At 37.4% G+C, this 19504-nt stretch overlaps 1 protein-coding gene across 2 annotated transcripts in view; it reads left to right on the forward strand.

The window, feature by feature from the left end:
• The window catches only part of PCCA (propionyl-CoA carboxylase subunit alpha), a 405590-nt gene that overhangs the window by 173164 nt on the left and 212922 nt on the right, over positions 1 to 19504 (forward strand). For both annotated transcript variants that reach the window (XM_045978130.1, XM_045978131.1), the window contains one exon: positions 18943 to 19086. In XM_045978130.1, the coding sequence (XP_045834086.1) occupies positions 18943 to 19086 (144 nt within the window). The remainder of the gene's footprint in view (positions 1 to 18942; positions 19087 to 19504) is intronic.

The following is a 19504-nucleotide window of genomic DNA, read 5'->3' on the forward strand; positions in this document are numbered from 1 at the left end:
AAAATAGTATAAATGAATTTAAAGAAAAAATTAATTTCATGAAGAGATTCATTTTATTATATCTGATAGTACCTCATTTTATGCTTTTTAATATCACACTTGGATTCATTTGTGTCTCCCATTTAATGTTTTAGTATTTCTTTACTGTGCATATATTTCCAGTGACCATAATCCTGTCAGTTAACAGATAAATTAATTTTGATTTTCTAGAAGCATCTTTGTGATGGGGGGGATATTTGGTTGTAGAGGCTGTGACGGAATGGGAGCGTGATTAAAGAACTTTGGATTTCATTGTATTCAGAAAGCCATTCTTAAATATTTCAAAGACCTCTGTCTGATATTTAATAACTCAAAGGTTCTTTTAATAGTAGATTTTCTTTTTCAAAATTTTTTACTAACCTTAAATTATAATACTTAAGGCACATTTGCCAAATTCTTCGTCTTCTGAGATATATGTTATCTCTAATTAGTGTTTCATTTTGAGCCTGGAGAGCTATAATTTTCTGTGTTCTTTTTTTGTTTTTTCCTTCCTTGAAATATCTTGATTGAACTGTCACTTTTTCCAGCTTCAAAAGTTACACACTTTTTTCTGGTAACAGAAATATGAGTAGCGTCTTTACTTTGCTTGGTATTTTTTTTAAGAGTGAAATTTGAAATAACAGTTTCTTCCTAAAGAGATATAACACTGAGAAAGTCACCAGGTTTGGTGTATGGATACTTGGTTCAGTTGACTGGTTTTGTTCTCAGTCTGGTTAAAATTTATTTATCAGAATTACTTATGCTGTCCTTATATATGTTGGTTTGTGTTCACAGCTGTTGGTTTTCTGTTTCTTACTGATAAAATTCAAGTGTTTCTGCCTTACAGGTCCCTTTTCACTGTGTCTTTCATCTTCCCCTCAGAGTCCTCTTTCCTGCCAGTGCCATTCTTGATGCACTAGTTCGGAGAGACTCCTTTCTTTCCTGAGTACGCCGTTCTGTTTGACCTCGGTGTGCCTTTATATGTTACTCCTTTTGCTCGAAATGTTCTCATTTTCTGTCCTAGAAGCTCTCATACATACCCACCCACACATACATATCTGTGTCTGTGGCACCTGTTTCCTTCCTTCTGCTTAGGAAAGATGGGTAGGGAGTTGGAGAAATACACTACCAAAAATCGTAATTTTGTTGAAATGCTATTTTAATTAACTAAATTATATGTAGTTTTGCTTGAATAATTTTAGTTTCTTATTGGATGATAAAACTAAGAATTGGCAATATTTGATAAAAAAGAGAAAAGAACAGAAAAGAAATCCAAACATTTCAAAACCGTATACAATGGAAGAGTAACTCTCCATACCACATTTTATCACAACCATTTGATTTTCCTCAAACCTGTTTTACTTAACAGGTGTCTTTTTTTTTAAAGATCTTATTTATTTATTTGACAGAGAGAGAGAGATGACAGGTAGGCAGAGTGTCAGGCAGAGGGGGAGGGGGAAGCAGGCTCCCTGCTGAGCAGAGAGGCCCGGTTGGGGGCTCAGTCTCAGGACCCTGAGATCATGACCTGAGCCAAAGGCAGAGGCTTAACCCACTGAGCCACCCAACAGTGTGTCTTTGGTAGTGTTCCACACTTAAAGCATTGTCTTCTTCATTTTTATGATTTAATACTCAGCTGTAGATGTAATCCTGTAATTTCACCAGTTTTCTGTTGGCTGTTTTCCCAGCATTTTGCTGTCACAAATACTGGCAATTATGAATGACCCTTTATATCATGATTTTGCACATGCGGAAGAGAATTTCTGGGGGAAACATGAATTTTAATAATTTAGTTAAATATTGTCAATGCCTTTCACTCCCTGGCCAAAAGGATCTTTGACTTCTGGTCTTTTTCTGATAGTGAGGGATAATATTTCATTTTCATTTTCCTTCTTACGAGTGAGGTGTAATTTTTCTTCATAGATTAACATTTCATTTTCTTTGAATTGACCATTAGCTCCTTTGCCCTTTGCGTTTTCTTATTAAAGGTGTCCTTTATTTTTTTTAAGCAGTTAGCCATTTGTGGTATCATGAAGAAGCGATGCTCCCTGAATATTTTTCACATTTCTACAGAGTCGTTAAGATAGCGTGTGCTGGAGAGTCTAATTTTTCCTTAGAGCCATTTGTTGACATTCCCCTTCTCGCCCAGAAAGATAGATGTACATTCCAGAAGCAAGTCTGCCCGCACTCCCATGCTTCCCCTCCACTGCCCCGCCCCCCCAAAGTAGAGGAAGGGCAAATAAAGCAGCAACTCTTCCATAAGCTCTGAGTTTAATAGTTTTGGGCTTCCTCTCCTGTGCTTCTTACCCCCTCTGTGCGGGGAATCAAATTGCCCCGCATGGAAATGAGGTGTGGGGAGTAATGCTAAGATGTTCTGTGAGTAAGTAATTGGTGTCTTCTCCCATCCACCAGCCATTTCCTGGTAAGATTATCAAATAAATGTAGATTAAAAAAACACCAAACCCAGATGTGATTTATTTTTCCTTCACCTGTTGCCTTTTCGACTTTGTATATTGTTTTTTCTTTCTATTTAGAAATTTTTTGTTTTTAAATCTTACAGTTGAATTTTAAATCTCTCATTTCTGGTGTTAAAACATACTTAAGCTTTTCCTACGCTTTCATAAATTAAACATTTTTCTTTCATGTTTTCTTTTAGTACTTACTGCATCACTCCTGGTGAAATTTTCATTCCATCTGGAATTTGATTTTTTAATTTAAAAAATGGCTACCTGACTGTCACAACCATTACTGAATAATCGTTCTTTTATGTAGTAATTAGAAATCATCTTACTTATATACTGAACTCTCCTATGTATGCAGATCTATTTGACTGTTCTTTTTTTAACCTGGCTGCTTAGTCATGTGCTAGTAGTACCACACTATTTCAGATGTTAAATCTGTGTTACAACACAGTATCCAACAGGACTGTTCCTTTCTCATTACTCTTATTTTTCCATATGATGTTTTAGAATTAGCTTATTTCATTTATATTTAACCAAAGAAAAAGAAATTAAAAATGGTGAAATTCCTGAAGTATTAGATAAATGTTTCGAATTTTCCACAGATAGTAATTCTTTAAAAGATGTTCTTAATAATAAGAAAAATGGTTATTAAAACCATTTATATTTTTGTCATCATATTTCTTCATACTCCAGTTCGAGAGAATGTAGTGTTTCCCTTTTACAGAAATGAATGGAAATTGGCATATTTATATTTAATCCTGCTGTTTTTTCCCCTAACTCTTCATTTTTCCTATTTTTATTAGTTTTTTATTACTGTAACATGACTTTTGTTCAGGCCTGGCTTTTCTAGTGTCTTCCCGGTTTGTGTTTTAAGTTGTTTTCATGGACACCATCCGCATCTCACTGTAGCTCTGTGATTAATCGGTTCTTCATTTTGATTCATCTTAAGGTTGGGTGGTTCTTCTGTTTCTTTTTAAAATCAAGAACTTACTTTTGAGAGGTATCGATGGGTACTCTCTGTTCTGAGTTCTTAGATGGGTGATAAGCTTATCTTTGTAACTGATGAATTTTCACCTGGTTATGAAATCATGGGGTTTAGAACAGCTGAATTGGCATGTTCCTGGCCTTTTGATCCAACAGCAACCTTTGAGTAACTCCCGAAACCCACCAAAAAAGGAAAAAAAAAAAACCCAAACAAACAGAAAAAGGAGAAGTGGGAGATCCGTAGAAAGAGGGAAGGCTCTTTAAACTGACACGGGTGGGGCCCTTTGGGCAGGGAACAGCCAGTGCTGCCGGGGAGGGAGGGAGAGGGAGGAGGAAAGCTCTTGCTGATCCTCTGCCTTTGTTTAGGGACAGTTATTGCCCCCCTCTCACAAGGGAGCTTAGTATTGATGGCTGTGACCAGTTTTAATTAATTTAGTTGATTCTTTTAATATTTTTTGTATCTTTTTAATCAGTGCATGTATATGGGTCTTTCTCCCTTTTCCACTTTCTTCTGTCAGCTTCCCACCCTGCCACACCCACGGCACAGTTGCACACTTCGGTCTTCCTGCTGCCACTCTGTCATGATTTGGGGGAGCTCAGTGTTTGGGATTTTATTATGATCACAGTGTGAATGCTATTCACAGCAGTCCTCTTGTCACCTAAGATTACTTGCACTTTCCAGAACCATTTTTTTCTTTACCACTAAAAATGATCTTTGCCAAGTTTTCAGTGTGTCTGTCCCTGATTTATCCACAAACTTGTCCCATGTTTGAATATATTCGGGTACATTGAATTTTCTGTCAGTTTTGTCTTTTTGTAGAAATATTTGTTTGTTTTCTTTTTTAACCTTCTAGAGTCTATACTGGTTGCCTTCTACTTTTGTATTTTGACTTTCTAGCTGAGATGTCCCTGCTTTGTCCTGAAGATTCCTTAAACATCTCTTTTTTGGATCTCTTTTTTCTGAGATTTTTGTCATGCACACTGTGGTTTATTCCCCCTTTTCCCGGGATAGATCTGTAAGTAACTTCCCGAGAATGAGTGCCCAGGAGCTAAATTATATGAGAATTAACATGAGTGCAGACGACTCTATTAACTTACTGGGGGAAAAAACCCAATAGTTTTTCTTGTGGTATAATCTGCAAATTGTAACATTCATCCATTTTATCTAGCTAGCTAGCTAGCTTTCTTTGAATCTTTTTTTTTTTTTTTAAAGATTAGAGAGCCAGACCACACACGCAGGAGGAGGTGGGGAAGAGACTCTGAAACAGACTCCCTGCTTAGTACAGAGCTCGGGTGGGGCGTGGGGCTTGATCCCAGGACCTTGAGATCCTGACCTGAGCTGAAACCAGGAGTCAGACGCTCAACCAACTTGAGTCACCCAAGTGCCCCACATTCATCCATTTTAAGTAGACAAATGCAACAGACTGGATGTTTGTATCCCTCCCAAACTCATATGTTAAAACATAAATTCCAAGGTGGAATTTGGAGGTGGGGCTTTAGGAAGGTGATTAGGTTATGAGGATGGAGCCCTCATGAGTGGGATTTGTGACCTCATGAATTCACTCCAGAGAGAAAGCTTATCCCTTCTATTACGAGTGAGTGACAAGACTGCCATCTGTGACCTAGGAAGTGACTCCCGCAAGACATTGAATTGGCTGCCACCTTGATCTTGCTTGGACTTTCCAGTCTGAGTATTGCAAGAAATAAATTTCTGTTTTTTATAAGCCACCCAGTCCATGTTATTCTGTTCTAGCAGCCTAAATGGAAGAGGACAATAAATCGGTGATTTTAGTTAATACACAAGTTGTGTTGCTAACAGCAGAATCACAGAATAGAACATTTGCATTGCTCATAAAGGTACCTTTGCACATTAATAATAGTCCTTCCCTTTTTTATTTCTTTAATTTTTTAAAAGATTTTATTTATTTGACAGAAATCACAAGTAGGCAGAGAGGCAGGCAGAGAGAGAGGGGGAAGCAGGCTCCTTGCCGAGCAGAGAGCCTGATGTGGGTGGGGTCAATCCCAAGACCCTGGGATGATGACCTGAGCTGAAGGCAAAGGCTTTAACCCACTGAGCCAGCCAGTTGCCGCAGTCCTTCCCTTTTTTACATCTCTGTTCCCAGGCAATTGTTATTTTACTTTCTGTTTTTATTGGCCTTTTCTGGACATCTGTATATATGAAATCAAACAATATGTAGTCGTTTGTGTTTGACTTAGCATAATGTTTTTGAGGTTTATTTATGCTGTAATGCATAGTAATCCATTCTTTTTTTTATTGCTGAGTGGAATTCCAGTGTGTGGATGTCATATAATTCCCTTATCTATTTACAAGTTGGTGAATATCTGAATTGTTTCTCCCTTTTGGCTGTTAGGGACAATGCTGCTGTAAAGATTGACATGTAAGTCTTCGGACAAATTGTTTCATTTCTCTTGGGTAGATACATAGAGTGGAATTGTTGGGGGTGTGGTAAATTATGAAACTGTCCAACTGTTTTCCCAGTTGGTGCATCATTTTATGTTTCTGTGAGTAAGGTGTTAAGAGTTTAGTTTCTCCACATTTCTATATCCTCCTGAACAGTTCTTTTTTTAATTGCTTTTTTATGATAGCCTTTCCAGTGAATACTTAGTGCTATCTTATTATGGTTTTAATTTGCATTTCCCTAATGCTTAATGATAACAGATCTCTTGTCTGTGCTCATTTGGTCAGTCATGTATCTCCTGTGGTTGCAATGTCCAATGTCATCCTTTGCCTAGTTTTGAATTGGTTCCACTTCTTATTGAGCTTTAAGAATTCTTTATACATTCTTGATACAGATATGTGGTTTGTAGATATTTTCTCCTAACCTGTGACTTACCTGTTTTTTTTACTTTTTTCCTTATTTATTTATTTATTTTTGGCTTATCTTTTTCTTAATGGTATCCTTTGAAGCACAAAAGTTTTTATTGATAAAGCCCAATTTACCCCCCCCCCCCATTTATAGATTGTGTTTTTGGTGTCATACCTAAGTAATCTTTGTCTAACCCAAGGTCACAAAGACTTTCTCTAAATTTTCTTTTAGAGTTTTGAGTATAGTATTCTGGATTGGAAATAACTCCTTTAGCATTTTGAAGGCTTTTTTTTTTTTTGCATTCTTCTAGTTTTGACTTTTGATATTGAGATGTATTCTGATTCTTAGTAGTTTGTTTAAAGTTGTTCCCCCCCCCCCATCTAGAAATTTGTAAGTTCTTATCTTTTCTCTAGTTGTGTCCAAAACTGCTGGTGGTCTACCAATTACTAGTAAGAAAAATTGCTTTTCTCTTTTAGTTTATTAACATTATAGCCTCTTGAGATAATTTTGCTTTATGTTCCTGGAATAAATTTTAATTAGACCTACTGATTTTCCTTTTGTCATTTTACTGGATTATAATATAATGATTTACAGTTTTTACTTTTTAAAATACTGTCTTTACCAGATTTGAGTAATAAAGCTATATGTATTTTTTTAAGCTAACGGTGGGAATAGTGTATAGGTAGGAATAGGCATTATCTGTTCCTTAAATATTAAAACTCAAATGTGAATCCATTTATACTGATATCTTTCTTAATAGTAGGTCTTTTTTTTTTTTTAAGATTTTATTTCTTTATTTGACAGAGTGCACAAGCAAGGGGAGCGGGAGAGGGAGAAGCAGGCTCCCCCCCTAAGTAGGGAGCCCAATGTGGGGGTTGATCCCAGGACCCTGGGATCATGATCTGAGCCAAAGGCAGTCATTTAAACAACTGAGTCACTCAGATGCCTCTGACTCCCCTCCGTTGTAGATTTTTTTTTTTAAGAGTTTATTTATTTATTTGACAGATAGAGATCACAAGTAGGCAGAGCGGTAGGCAGAGAGAGAGGGGGGGAAGCAGGCTCCCCGGTGAGCAGAGAGCCCAATGTGGAACTCAATCCCAGGACCCTGAGATCATGACCTGAGCCAAAGGCAGAGGCTCAACCTACTGAGCCACCCAGGAAGCGCCCCCCCCCCCTTGTAGATTTTTAAACATTGCTCTAATCCCTTCTTTGGTATACTTCCAGTATTTTGAGGTAATACAAATCAAGGTTTTTGAAGATTATTGATTGTTTTATTCATATTCCTCTAGATTTCTTTCTTTTTTAATTGGATCTGTTTGATTTAGAGATACATGGAGTTTTTATCGTAATTAAAAAAAAAATAGCCTTTATTTTTCAGAGCAATTTTAGGTTTACAGAAAAATGAGAAGTACAAAATGTTTCCACATACCATCCACTCTGAATTCCCCATTAGTAACATGTTGTCTTAGTGTGGTATATACGTTACAACTGATGAAATTGAAAATGTTGAAATAATTGTTGATGCAGTATTATAAATATTGATATAAATGTTGACACGTTGTTATTAGTTCAAGTCCATAGTTTGCATTAGGGTTCATTCTTGGTGTTGTACATTCTGTGGGTTTTGACAAATGTATGATGACCTGTATCTACCATTAGGTATCATACAGAGTATTTTCAGTGCCCTAAAAACTCTTGGATTCAAGACCTCTTTGCATTTCTTTCCTTGGCCTTTCCCCCCTCTTTCTTATTTCTTTTTCCCCTCTTTCCTTTCTTCCTTCTTTTTTTTTTCTTCCCTCTGTGTGTCCTTTTTTTTGTCCCTTTGACATGTGGTAATCTTCAAACGTACAGAGGTACTAAGAGTAGGAAGATTCATATCCCATAAAACTGTAACCTTTCTTCATGTTTACATTGCCAGGATTGTTTTATGCATACCTTCTTTTCCTTTTGCCACTTTCAGCTGGAGTATTTTAATGAAAGTTTCAGACATTATGTAATTTCATCTATTGCTACTTAAGTGTACGTCTGTATTCATTATACTGGTTTTCCTTGCATTTTAAATATTTGCGTATTTACCTATAAAATAATTTGATATGTATAGGTTTATGACTCTTCTATGTGAATTGTATACCTTTTATCATTACATAACATCTTCGTCCTATTCAAAGATTTTAATTTTAAATTCCACCTTGACTCCTATCATGTTTCCTTCCTTTTGTTTTACTTGCCTGTTTTATTTCAAAGCCTTCTTTATCACTTATTTTGTGTTTTTTAAAGTTTAAATGAAAAAAGAACCAATCTGACACTCTTTCTTTTTGTATGACAGTTTTGTCCTTGTAATATTAAGTACTTGATTTTATTTCATCTTGTATTTCAGTATTCCTTTTTTTTTCTGTTTTCCCCTTTTTTATTTGTTGCTTGAATTAAATTGCTAATTACTCTTGTTTCCCATTGGTAGATTGGAAATTTTCTTGTCCTTTAACATTGTATTTATGTTCATCTTCCTGTTTAGACTGGCATTTTCAACATTAATACTTGTAAAGAAGCTCTGATTGCCCCAGCTTTCCAGCACTAAAGATTCTCTGAGATCATCTCAGACCTCTAGGCTGTATTTGGATTTCCCTTGTAGTTGATCTCTTCTGTGTGTACACAGGTTTCTCATTTCTGTATCTTCTCTCTTTCCCTTCTTTGAGAGTTCTGCCCTAGTTCATTGGTTTCACCAGCATTATGACATTTCCTCAGCTGGAATCTGTGGAGGCTGTGCTCGAAAATGCCACATCCTCAAATATACTTCTTTAGCTTGAAGGGGAATGGTATTTTGAGTCTAGGATTCTTGGGTTTCTGTTTTTCTCTTTCAGTAGTTGATACACTCGGCTGTTTTCTGGCTTCTATTGTTAAGTCTGAGGTCATTCTGATTTGTCTTCCATTATATGTGAAGTTTTCTTGCTGTCTGAAAGGTGGCCCAGTTTCCTCTTGATCATTGGAACTTGGACCTTTTTTTTTTTTTTTTTTTTTTTGGTCTCCACCAGGACATGCCTAGGTATGTGTTTATGTCCATAAATTCTGCCTTTTACTCTGGGTATTCTTTGAAGTGTCCAGATGTAAGTGTTTCTTCATTTCAGAGAAAGTTTCTTCTGTTAACTGTTTTCCTTTTCTCATTTCCTTTTCTCTATCCATACTCTCCTTTGGGAATTCCTTTTATTGTGGGTTAGGTGTACTGGACAAGCCCTCTGAAGCTTGTGTCTTCTTGCTCATGATTACTCTCAATTTGTATTTGTGTTCTGTTTTTTGAGGTTAATTCTTTATGTTGCTCTTCCAGGCTACTAATTTGAGTTCTAATGGCGATCGTCCTCTCCTTAACGTAATCAACCAGACTACATAATTGGGAAATCATGTTATTTTATCCCAGAAAGTCTCCTTTCGTACGGGGGTATGTGTGCATGTATTGATACTCTTGAAGTTTCTAAGTGCCCAGTTACTCTTTGGATGCATTCCCCCCTCCCCCCAGCTCTCCCTCCCACCCCGCCCCAATCCTCAACTGCCTCTTGGTGTCTGTAGTCATTATTCTGAATGTAGCCCTGTCTCTGGTGGATAAGCCACTTGCCCTGGTTTTACTGTGGTTGATTTGGGTTCAGTACTGGGTGCTGTTTGGTATAATATTCATAGTGGCAGCAGTCCTTCCAGTGGTTGGAGGTACAACCGTATCTGCCGCTGAGGTCAAGAAGAGCATGTATCTCGGAGCATTGACTTCATCTCAAGGGCAGAGTCTAGCTAATATTTATTGACTACTCGGACTTCTTAGCAAAATGACAAGGGACTCTTGGAGCCTTTAAGTGACTGTTTTCAGGCCGCATGGATCTCCGCAGGCCAAGCTGTCCCCCGGACTTCTTTCACATCTTTCCCTGGAGATCTCTGAAGCTGGCCTCTGGGCTGCCCCCAGTCCATGAGAGGCAAGAGCTCATTACTTGTGATTGGCTCTCACTTTCCCCCAGATGTCCCTGTTGGCAATATCCTGTGTCACTCACTCACTCTAGACCGTGGGATTTGGAGTGGAGAGGGGGTGAACCATGCTGATTTTGCCATCTTCCCAAAGCAAAAATATTTAACCAGGGTTATCTGGGTGTCATTAATGAGCTTTGGGGGAGTCTGTGGACCCTCTGAAATTGGGTACATGCTTTTCTAGAGAGAAATTTAGTGAGGTTCTAGACCTTAAAATGGTTCAGAACAACCAGAGCTGATGAATGGGGGACGCCTTTAGTCATCGTTTTCATTAATTGCAACCACCCATGTTTTGACTTAGTGCAAGTAAATCCTAGCTCTACTCCTTCCTAGTTGTATGACTATAAGGAAGTTCCTTAACTTCACTGTGTCTCATTGTCCTCATCTATAAAGTGACAGTAACTGTAGCAAGTGCTTTTATAGGATTGTGAGCATTAACTGAGTTAATTCATTTAAAAATGCTCAGAAAAGTGCCTGGTTTAGACTGAGCACTCATTCTTCTTCCTGACTGTGAGAATCTCACCAGTAATAACTCCGCATGCCATGTTTGTTAAATATTGGTTAACATGTTTCCTTTTACTGTTGTCATTATTAATAAAGCTTGCCAGTAGTCAGTTATTTTTTCAGATGGCAAACTGAGCTATAAATTAATAACTTTCTTTTATTATTTTTCTGTCAGTTAACTGCAAAATTATTGTTATGAATGAACAAACATACTTGCAATAAACAACTTTGAAAGACATCTTTTTATCATAAGGATGTCTGTGTAAGAGTCTAAGAGAAAAATGGAGATGGAAGTCTTCTAAAATTGAAACTGATGGGTAAAAGTGTTAAATTCATAAGCTGTTTCTGCTTGGACCCTTGTCTTAAGATTAATGTTAGGACCCTCACTGTACCTTTCCAAATTCGTGTGTGTGTGTGTGATCATTTCCAAATGTAGGTTATGATTAGATTTTAGTTATTAGGAAAAACAGCCTTTTTGTAGTCTTACAAAGATTATAAACATTGGAACACTCTCAAGTAAGTAGAGAGGAATAACTTCTTATCATAGTTAATAGCCCAAGTGTGGTCAGCTGGCTGTTCCATATCCTTAAGAACAGAGCTGAATTTCCCACCTTTGTTAGACCTTGGTCAGTTGCTTATATATGATTGCCACAGTGAAGAAGGAATCTACTTTTGTGATGGGATAGAAGACAAAGTGCTATGAAATTGTTAAAATTCTATGGTAACCAGACCCCCCATCAGATAATCCTGTACCATGTGGGATCTTTATATTCTAGAAGAATTTTAGAAACTCTAAATTGATTCTTACCTTTTACTGTTCCACTTATTTAAAAATTAAGAATTATTGCAACCCATATTCTGGTTTCTTTGAGTTGACTGTAACTGAACAAATACCATGTTCTATTTTCAGAGTTGGAGCATTGATTGAAAGAATATCTGATAGGAGAAATTACAGAGAAATGAATTTGTGACTAATTCATAAAACTGCATTCTTGCCAGAAGGGGCATTTTAGATTTGGGCAGAAGTTGACTTTTTCAATTATTTTTAAAGTCACAGAGGCCAAGATTCTCAAACTGGATTAAGTAAGCCAGAACTGGGATGTTCTGGAATATTCAATGCCAATATCCTAGGAAACTGAGAATACAAAGCAAGGTATATTAAATTTTCCCTTAATATTTATTGTGTCTTATTAGAAAGTTGAAGGAGGGGCGCCTGGGTGGCTCAGTGGGTTAAGCCTCTGCCTTTGGCTCAGGTCATGATCCCAGGGTCCTGGGATCGAGCCCCACATCAGGCTCTCTGCTCAGCGGGGAGCCTGCTTTCCTCTCACTCTCTCTGCCTGCCTCTCTGCCTACTTGTGATCTCTCTCTGTCAAATAAATAAATAAAATCTTTAAAAAAAAAAAAGTTGAAGGGAAGAAGTTTTTTTGACATGATGTGACTAGGTAAAATTGTCAGATACTTTCAGGTGTGTGTTGTAAACTATTTTGGGTCTTTGAGTTCTGTACTCTTACCTAGATTTAAATTTTTCAGATTTGTTCCTGTATTAGTTTCCTAGAGCTGCCATAACAACATACCGCAGACAAGGTAGCTTAACCAACAGAAACTTACTTTCTCACACTTCTGGCGACTAGGAGTCTAAAATGAAGACATTTGCAGGGCTGCGCTCTTCTGGAGCCCCTGTCTTTGGCCTGCAGATCGCCGTCATCCCCCTGTGTCTTCACATGGTCTGTCTGCTGTTCTGTGTGTTGTCTGTGTCCTCATCTCTTCTTTTAAGGACATTAGTCATATTGGATTAGGGCCCATCCTAATGACCTCATTTTAACTTAATTACCTCTTTAAAGACCCTATCTCCAAATACTGTCAAATTCATAAGTACTAGGGGTTAGGGCTTAAACATAGGAATTGGGGAGGGGCGAACAGAGTTCAGCCCATAACAGCTTCCTTACCCTTTCTTCATCTGATTATTTGTGTTGGGGTCAACAGGGAAGCTCTGTAAATAGAATCTGTTCAGTTCCCACTGCCACCCTTGAACGTAGCCATTATTTTCAAGGTGAGTTTACAGGAATGGTATGTTGGGGCCTGTTTCCCAATGTGCTTTTTATCTTTGAGTCCTGTGGATCAAAATCTAGTAACTTCAGATCTTTATTCTGAAATCCTGTATTCTCAGGAGGTAGAGCTTTAGAATTTTAATAGGTAAATGTTAGAGTCTGTTCTGGACAAAGCAGTTCTCTGAACTGAAAGAGCAGAACCAAAAATAATGGCATCAGTTATCCTTTCGGGCTGGAATAACAATAAACTAAATGGAGACCTGTTACTGCCAAATACCGTTATGGAACTTAGTTTTACTTAACAGGACAATTTCCGTATAATTCAACAGGTCATCATGCCTAAACTGCTCTGCTGAGTTGAGTTGAACAAGTTCTGCTTACCAGAGGTAGCTTTCACAAATCAAGTCTTGTAATACGTGTCAGTGTAGACTTGGTATATTTAATAAAGATGTTATCTAAAATCATATTAATTTAAAATAACATTATTTGGATATTAGATATTCTTAATATTCACTCACCATATACCTCTTGTTTGTATCTCCTTTGCCTTCCTTGGAAAATGACAGTGGAATGTTGAGGAACAGCTTCATGCATTGGGAGGGGTTTTGTAAATTTCAGTGCCATTTGGATGTTAGCTACAGCCTGTTTGTTGGGTCTTCCAGCTTTGGGGACAGCTTCTGCTTTGACTAGGCAGTTGATCCACCATTCAGCAGCAGACAGTTACAGCCAAATATTCTTCCATTTAAGGAACGTCCAATCCTTCTCATCACCGTCCTTCTCTGTTAATGGCCAAGTTTACACATTCATGATCCGTCTGACTTCTCTCCACACTTTTTGTGACTTTTTTTTCTCTTTGGAACTTCCCTCAGTGTTAATTTTCATTGAAAGTTAACTTAAGCGTGTAATTAGAATTTGCCTGAATCTTGCTCCCCTGGAGGAAAACTTGCCTGGCACCTAGTTACCTGTTCTTAAAATCTTAGGAATTATTAGGTAAATAAACACAAAATATTTGTAAGTTTAAGTCAGAGAAAACCTATTGAATGAATCATCTGCTATTTATTATTTTTATTTAACAGAGTAGATTTTGAAGAGAAAATATTGATCAAATTGGATTATTTTTAATTGAAGATAAAATGATCAAATCAGTTATCTTTATTTTGGTAATAGTTTATTATATGTAGAAACAAACTAGTGATGTTGCTTTAATGACTATTAACTTTTATGTGAAATTATTTCAGATATAGAGAAAAATTGCAGAATGTTACAAAGATGTTCTGAACACCTTTGCCTAACATTTATGTTTGCTTTATCTGTTTTATCTGTGTCTATCTTCTTTACTTGAAACGTTCCAGAGTAAACTGCAAGCCTGGTGACCCTTTACTCCTGAAAATGTTTGTATTTCCTAAAAACAGGAAAATTCTTTTACATTACCACAGTAGCGTTATCAAGATCAGGATATTAACATTTACATATACCTATCATCCAGTCTAGAGGTCATGTTCAGATTTCACCATTTGTTCCATTAATGTCTTTTATAGTAAAAGAAACACATTTTCTGATTTGGGATCCTGTATTACATTTACTTGTCATACCTCTTTCTTTCCATTGAGAACAGTCCCTTAGTCTTTTATTTTACTTATTTGGTGGAGGGAGGTCAACTTTTACATTTTTTCAGGAGCATAGGCCCTTTATGTTGTAGAATATCTCTCATTTTGCATTTGTTTTCTCATGATTGTGTTGAGGCTCTGCTCATTGGCAAGTATTCTACAGGGAATGTTTTGTGCTTCTCTGAGCACCACACCAGAGAAGCGTGATGTCTGTTCATGCCATTACTGCTGAGGTCGGCTTGGTTAAGGTCGTGTCTCTCACATTTCTTTTCTGTAGAGTTACCACTTTTCCCTTTGTTGTCAATAAAGTATCTTCTCAGGAGGTACTTTGAGACTGGAAATGTCTCATTATACTTTCATCCACTAGTTGTAGGTAGTTCCTCGTTTGTATTTAGTGAGGAATAAGTCTAAAGATTACAGTGGCAACAGCAGACACAATGCCAGAAAGATATGTTTTCTAAGTTCATCACTCTGACGTTTTGAAGCAAAACCAGATTTACCTCACTGTTGCATTTGATAAACTCAGTTATTCATTTTTTGAGGTAAATACATTTAAAGCAACAAATACTTGTGAAAATAGTAGCAAGAGGTCTAAACACAATGATACTAGTGATAGCTTGATGGTGATCAAGAAGACAAAACTAAATTAAAATAGCAAATGGATGAATAAAAAGTTGGATGTTTGTGGCCATCTAATCTAGGCATGTAGAACTATATATACTCACTGTCGCATGATTGTGTGTGATTGTATTCCATAATACGACCTTTCATGATTGTAGTTGCCTGCACCTGTTCGAACAAAAGACTCGTGGAAAGATAGAGGCATTGCCAGCACAGACTGACTGATGAGCTACTGATAGATCTGCAGAGTGCACACTCTTTGTCTTTGAGAGTTTGGAAATTCTGACTTGGGGCACCTGGGTGGCTCATTGGGTTAAAGCCTCTGCCTTTGGCTCAGGTCATGATCCCAGGGTCCTGGGATTGAGACCCGCATCAAGCTCTCTGCTCAGCGGGGAGCCTGCTTCCCCCTTCTCTCTCTGCCTGCCTCTCTGCCTACTTGTGATCTCTGTCTGTCAAATAAATAAATAAAATCTTAAAAAAAAAAAAAATGGATAGAGGGGCACCTGGGTGGCTCAGTGGGTTAAAGCCTCTGCCTTCAGCTCAGGTCATGATCCCAGGGTTCTGGGATCGAGCCCCACATCGGGCTCTTTGCTCTGCAGGGAGCCTGCTTCCCCTTCTCTCTCTGCCTGCCTCTCTGCCTACTTGTGATCTCTGTCAAATAAATAAACAAAATCTTTCAAGAGAAATTCTGACTTGTTTTGGGCTCTTCTTTTCTTTCTCTCTTTGTGGCTGGGGGTGGGGGTTAGGTCTTTTGTTGACTAAATCATAAGACTTATCAGAATGTCAACATACTGATCTTCAAGTGCGGAATCATATTATTTCGTGTATCCCTTATTCATACGCTTCTTGAAACTATCACCCATTTCTATTGGGTAAAAAATATATAATGTATGAAGCCAAGTTCTCAAAAATTTGCTTGGTGAGGATAGTCACAATAAGGGAATTCAGTTTTGTATTTTGAATGTTTAAAGCATCGTTTCTAAAAGTGTGTTCCGTGGAATTCTCAACCCATAAGGGTATCCCGTAGAAGGGGGAGTGCGTGGTTAAAGTAGGCACTGTAGGATACCGTCCTCTTAAGAATCCCAAAGCATAGTAACTGATTGAGGAGTCCGAGGGATCTTTCTTAAAAGTACATGTTTAATGTAGTTGAAGTCAATGTTTTCCAAATAGAAGTGACACAGAAACCTTGGGTTTTTTTTTTTTTTCCTTCTACATGACAGCCTTCAGAATACACGTTTAGTGGCATTAGACTTGTGTGGATTTTTCCTCCAGGTGGAACAAGACAAACTCCTGAGCCTACCAGACAGCCATCTTTGATTCTCGTTCTTTGTATATCCTTTCTTTCCAGGTGGCTACTTCCATTTTCCAGTGATCCTCCTTCCCTCCCTCCCTTTCTCCTTCTCTTTCTTTCTTTTCTTTTTTTTTTTTCTCCTTTTAAAGATATTTTTAAAACTTCTGTTGAATTATATTTTGGCCTGGGAGCTGTTTTGTCTCTTTGTATATCTCCGTTTTGATCTCTTAAGTATTGAGTTTGACTTGCAGAGGGGACCTCTTTCCGAGTTCTCAGAAATGGAGCTGTACATGGTTATTTAAACAATGTTACGCCTACAAGATTCCTGGTGATAATAGTGCAGGGTCTAAAGGAAATGTTTCACACCATCCAGTTGAATAACTTCAGAATTCTACTAACATATGGTTAGAAAGATTTCTTTAACAATATATGAACCCAAGTGGATATATTTTTTAAATTCTGCAAGTAATCATCTTGCCTTTAGCAGCTAGTTATTATTCTAGTTATCTACTTCATTATTTTATTTTGAAATGCTTGCAGCTCACTAATTTAGATAGTGAAATGTGCTGTTTCTGTTCTATAATTCTAAGTTGTGGTTAAGTGGGTCCATTTTTGGATTCCATTCAATAATGGGTCTAATGTACTTTTTTCTTACACGGTTACAGTTTTCCAAGGTAAAACAGAGCCTTACAATGAATTTATATCTTTAAACTTTTATAATACTGTCTTTATAGAAGACAACAGCTCATAATTATGTAGCTGTTTATGTTTACTACATTTTTTAAAAAGTTCGTTATTGTTATTATTATTTAGTAATGTCTACACCCAGTGTGGGGCTTAAACTCCTGAGATCAAAGGTTGCATGCTGCACTGACTGGGCCGGCCAGTTTCCTACATGTTTTTATATATATTTTTCCTTGAAGAGAATAGGAAGGTCTACCATCTCTGGAGTGACCTCAATTCCAACCCTACCTCTACCATTTACTGTAGATGTGGCTCTGGAGTTGCTGCTCATTTATTCTTTCAGTATTTATTTATTTGCCTAGTGTGTAGTGCATACTTTTCTTAGAAGGAGTTAATCATAGATTGGAGTGAAATCATTCACTTAACTTAAAATTTTTTTTAACCTAATGAAGTGTGTGAATAGTATTGGCACACAGTAGGCTCACTTTGAATAGAGTGGTAAGATGGCTTCTCACACAAAATTTGTTTCTAGCAGTAATAGATATGCTTCACACTTGTTCCTTTTTTGTTATATTTGTCGTATGGAATCTTGTTTCTCAAAAAACTATAGTTTGCCTTCAAAAATTTATTATTTGAACTATCTAATAAGATCTTTATTTAGTGTCACATTTATTTTACAAAGGGTAGATGCTTATTTTAGTGATGATTTGTCATTAAAATTATGTCAAAATGTCTTAAAATGTTGTTGAAACTGTAAACAAACTCATAACACACACAGAGCTAATTATGGATGCCATCTGTTTATTTTTACAAAGCTTTTTTTTTTTTTAAGACCATGGCATTGTCTGCTGATGATAAGCTTCAAGATTATTATGATAACTAAGTCCTGTCCTTCAATTAGTGTAGTTGAAGATGGGAAGACATTTCTTTTGTTCATTGACCTTTTCTCGTTTCAGAGTGTATGGAATTAGACATGTCATGATAAAGAAACTGTTATGAAGTGCATTTAGAACATGCTTAATTTTTATAAGAGAAGAAATCGGTATTAAAGCAGGATATGTGGCCGAGCTTATATTTAAATATCTAAAACTTATGCAGGGATTTCAGTGACAGACAGATCATCTGGTCTTCATCAGTGCCATAGTGGCCTTCTTTTAGCTTTGTTAAGTTTAGGAACTTGTAAGCAATCAAGTTCATAATGCTGCGCATCCCTGTTAGTATCCCTATATATATGCCAGAGTATGTTTTTGTACGTGTGTGTCCCATGTGTGGGTCTGGAAGGCCTGGGATCCCCATGACAGCATCATCCAAGATAGTTATCAGCAATTTGCTGAGAGAGCAGAGTGATTTCACTGGCTCCGTTTTGCTATTGTGCATGCTCAGCACTCCCCATGTAAGTCTGAAGGGAAAACAACCTGCAGGATCCATCTGCTCCTTTCTGCTACACTGCACTGATGTAAGAGTACGCTAATCTGGTTGCTTGTCAGGACAGGTTAGTGAAAGCATGAGCCTGGGTGAGACTCGGCTCGCCTCGTGCTTTGAAAGATCCTAAGCTGCCTCTGTGGGTGCCATGCTAAGTGTAGCAGAAGAGCTTGATTATCTGCCATATGGAGGATTGCAGCTAAATACGTGATTTTCAGATAGGAAGTAGTTTCAAAATTGATGACAAATGGAGACAAGTAATACAGATAGTTTACAAATACTTTTTAGGTGTTTCTTTTAAAAAAAATCATGCCTGGATAGATTGTGTTTAATTTTATTTTTTTGGTTTTGTAGTTCATTGTGATTGAATGTTAGACATAATTAACCTTATTTTACCTCGAAGTTGTTGAACTTGTTCTTGCTTATTTCTGTTTGCCTTTTCCCACACCTATTGATGGGCTCATATCGGCCTTGCAGGTTGAGCATCCCGTCACAGAATGCATTACCGGCCTGGACCTCGTCCAAGAAATGATCCGTGTTGCCAAGGGTTACCCTCTCAGGCACAAACAAGCTGATATTCCCATCAATGGCTGGGCAGTCGAATGTCGGGTTTATGCTGAGGTAAAATGAATGATGTCGAGAGGAAGCATGGTGGTTGTGTCCCAAAGCCATGGGACCAGGTAGAGCTAAACAGAAGGTAAAGTTAGGATTTCAGAACTGGTGTCGAGTGTGTGCTTATGTAATAAAGAATCCAACTGGGGAAAAGGGTAGATAGTTTTGAGGTAATTCAAAGTAGTTTTAAAGATTGAGTTTGATTAAGTTCCATGTATTTTTTCTGCATGGGAAAAATAGCTCCCAGTCAGTTTAAGGGGCAGCAAAGCATTCGTTAAATGTTCTTGCTTTTGCTAAATATTCACTATGCTTGAAGGGACCGCGGTTTTTGTTTTGTTTGCTTGTTTTTCAAATCCCATTTGAAGTAAACAGAAGCATTTATTTCTGTGGTTTTGTTTGTTTTGTGCTTTTTGGTTTTTAGAGCCCA

The sequence above is a fragment of the Meles meles genome, chromosome 14 (genome assembly GCF_922984935.1).
Source record: "Meles meles chromosome 14, mMelMel3.1 paternal haplotype, whole genome shotgun sequence".
NCBI classification, from domain to species: domain Eukaryota; kingdom Metazoa; phylum Chordata; class Mammalia; order Carnivora; family Mustelidae; genus Meles; species Meles meles.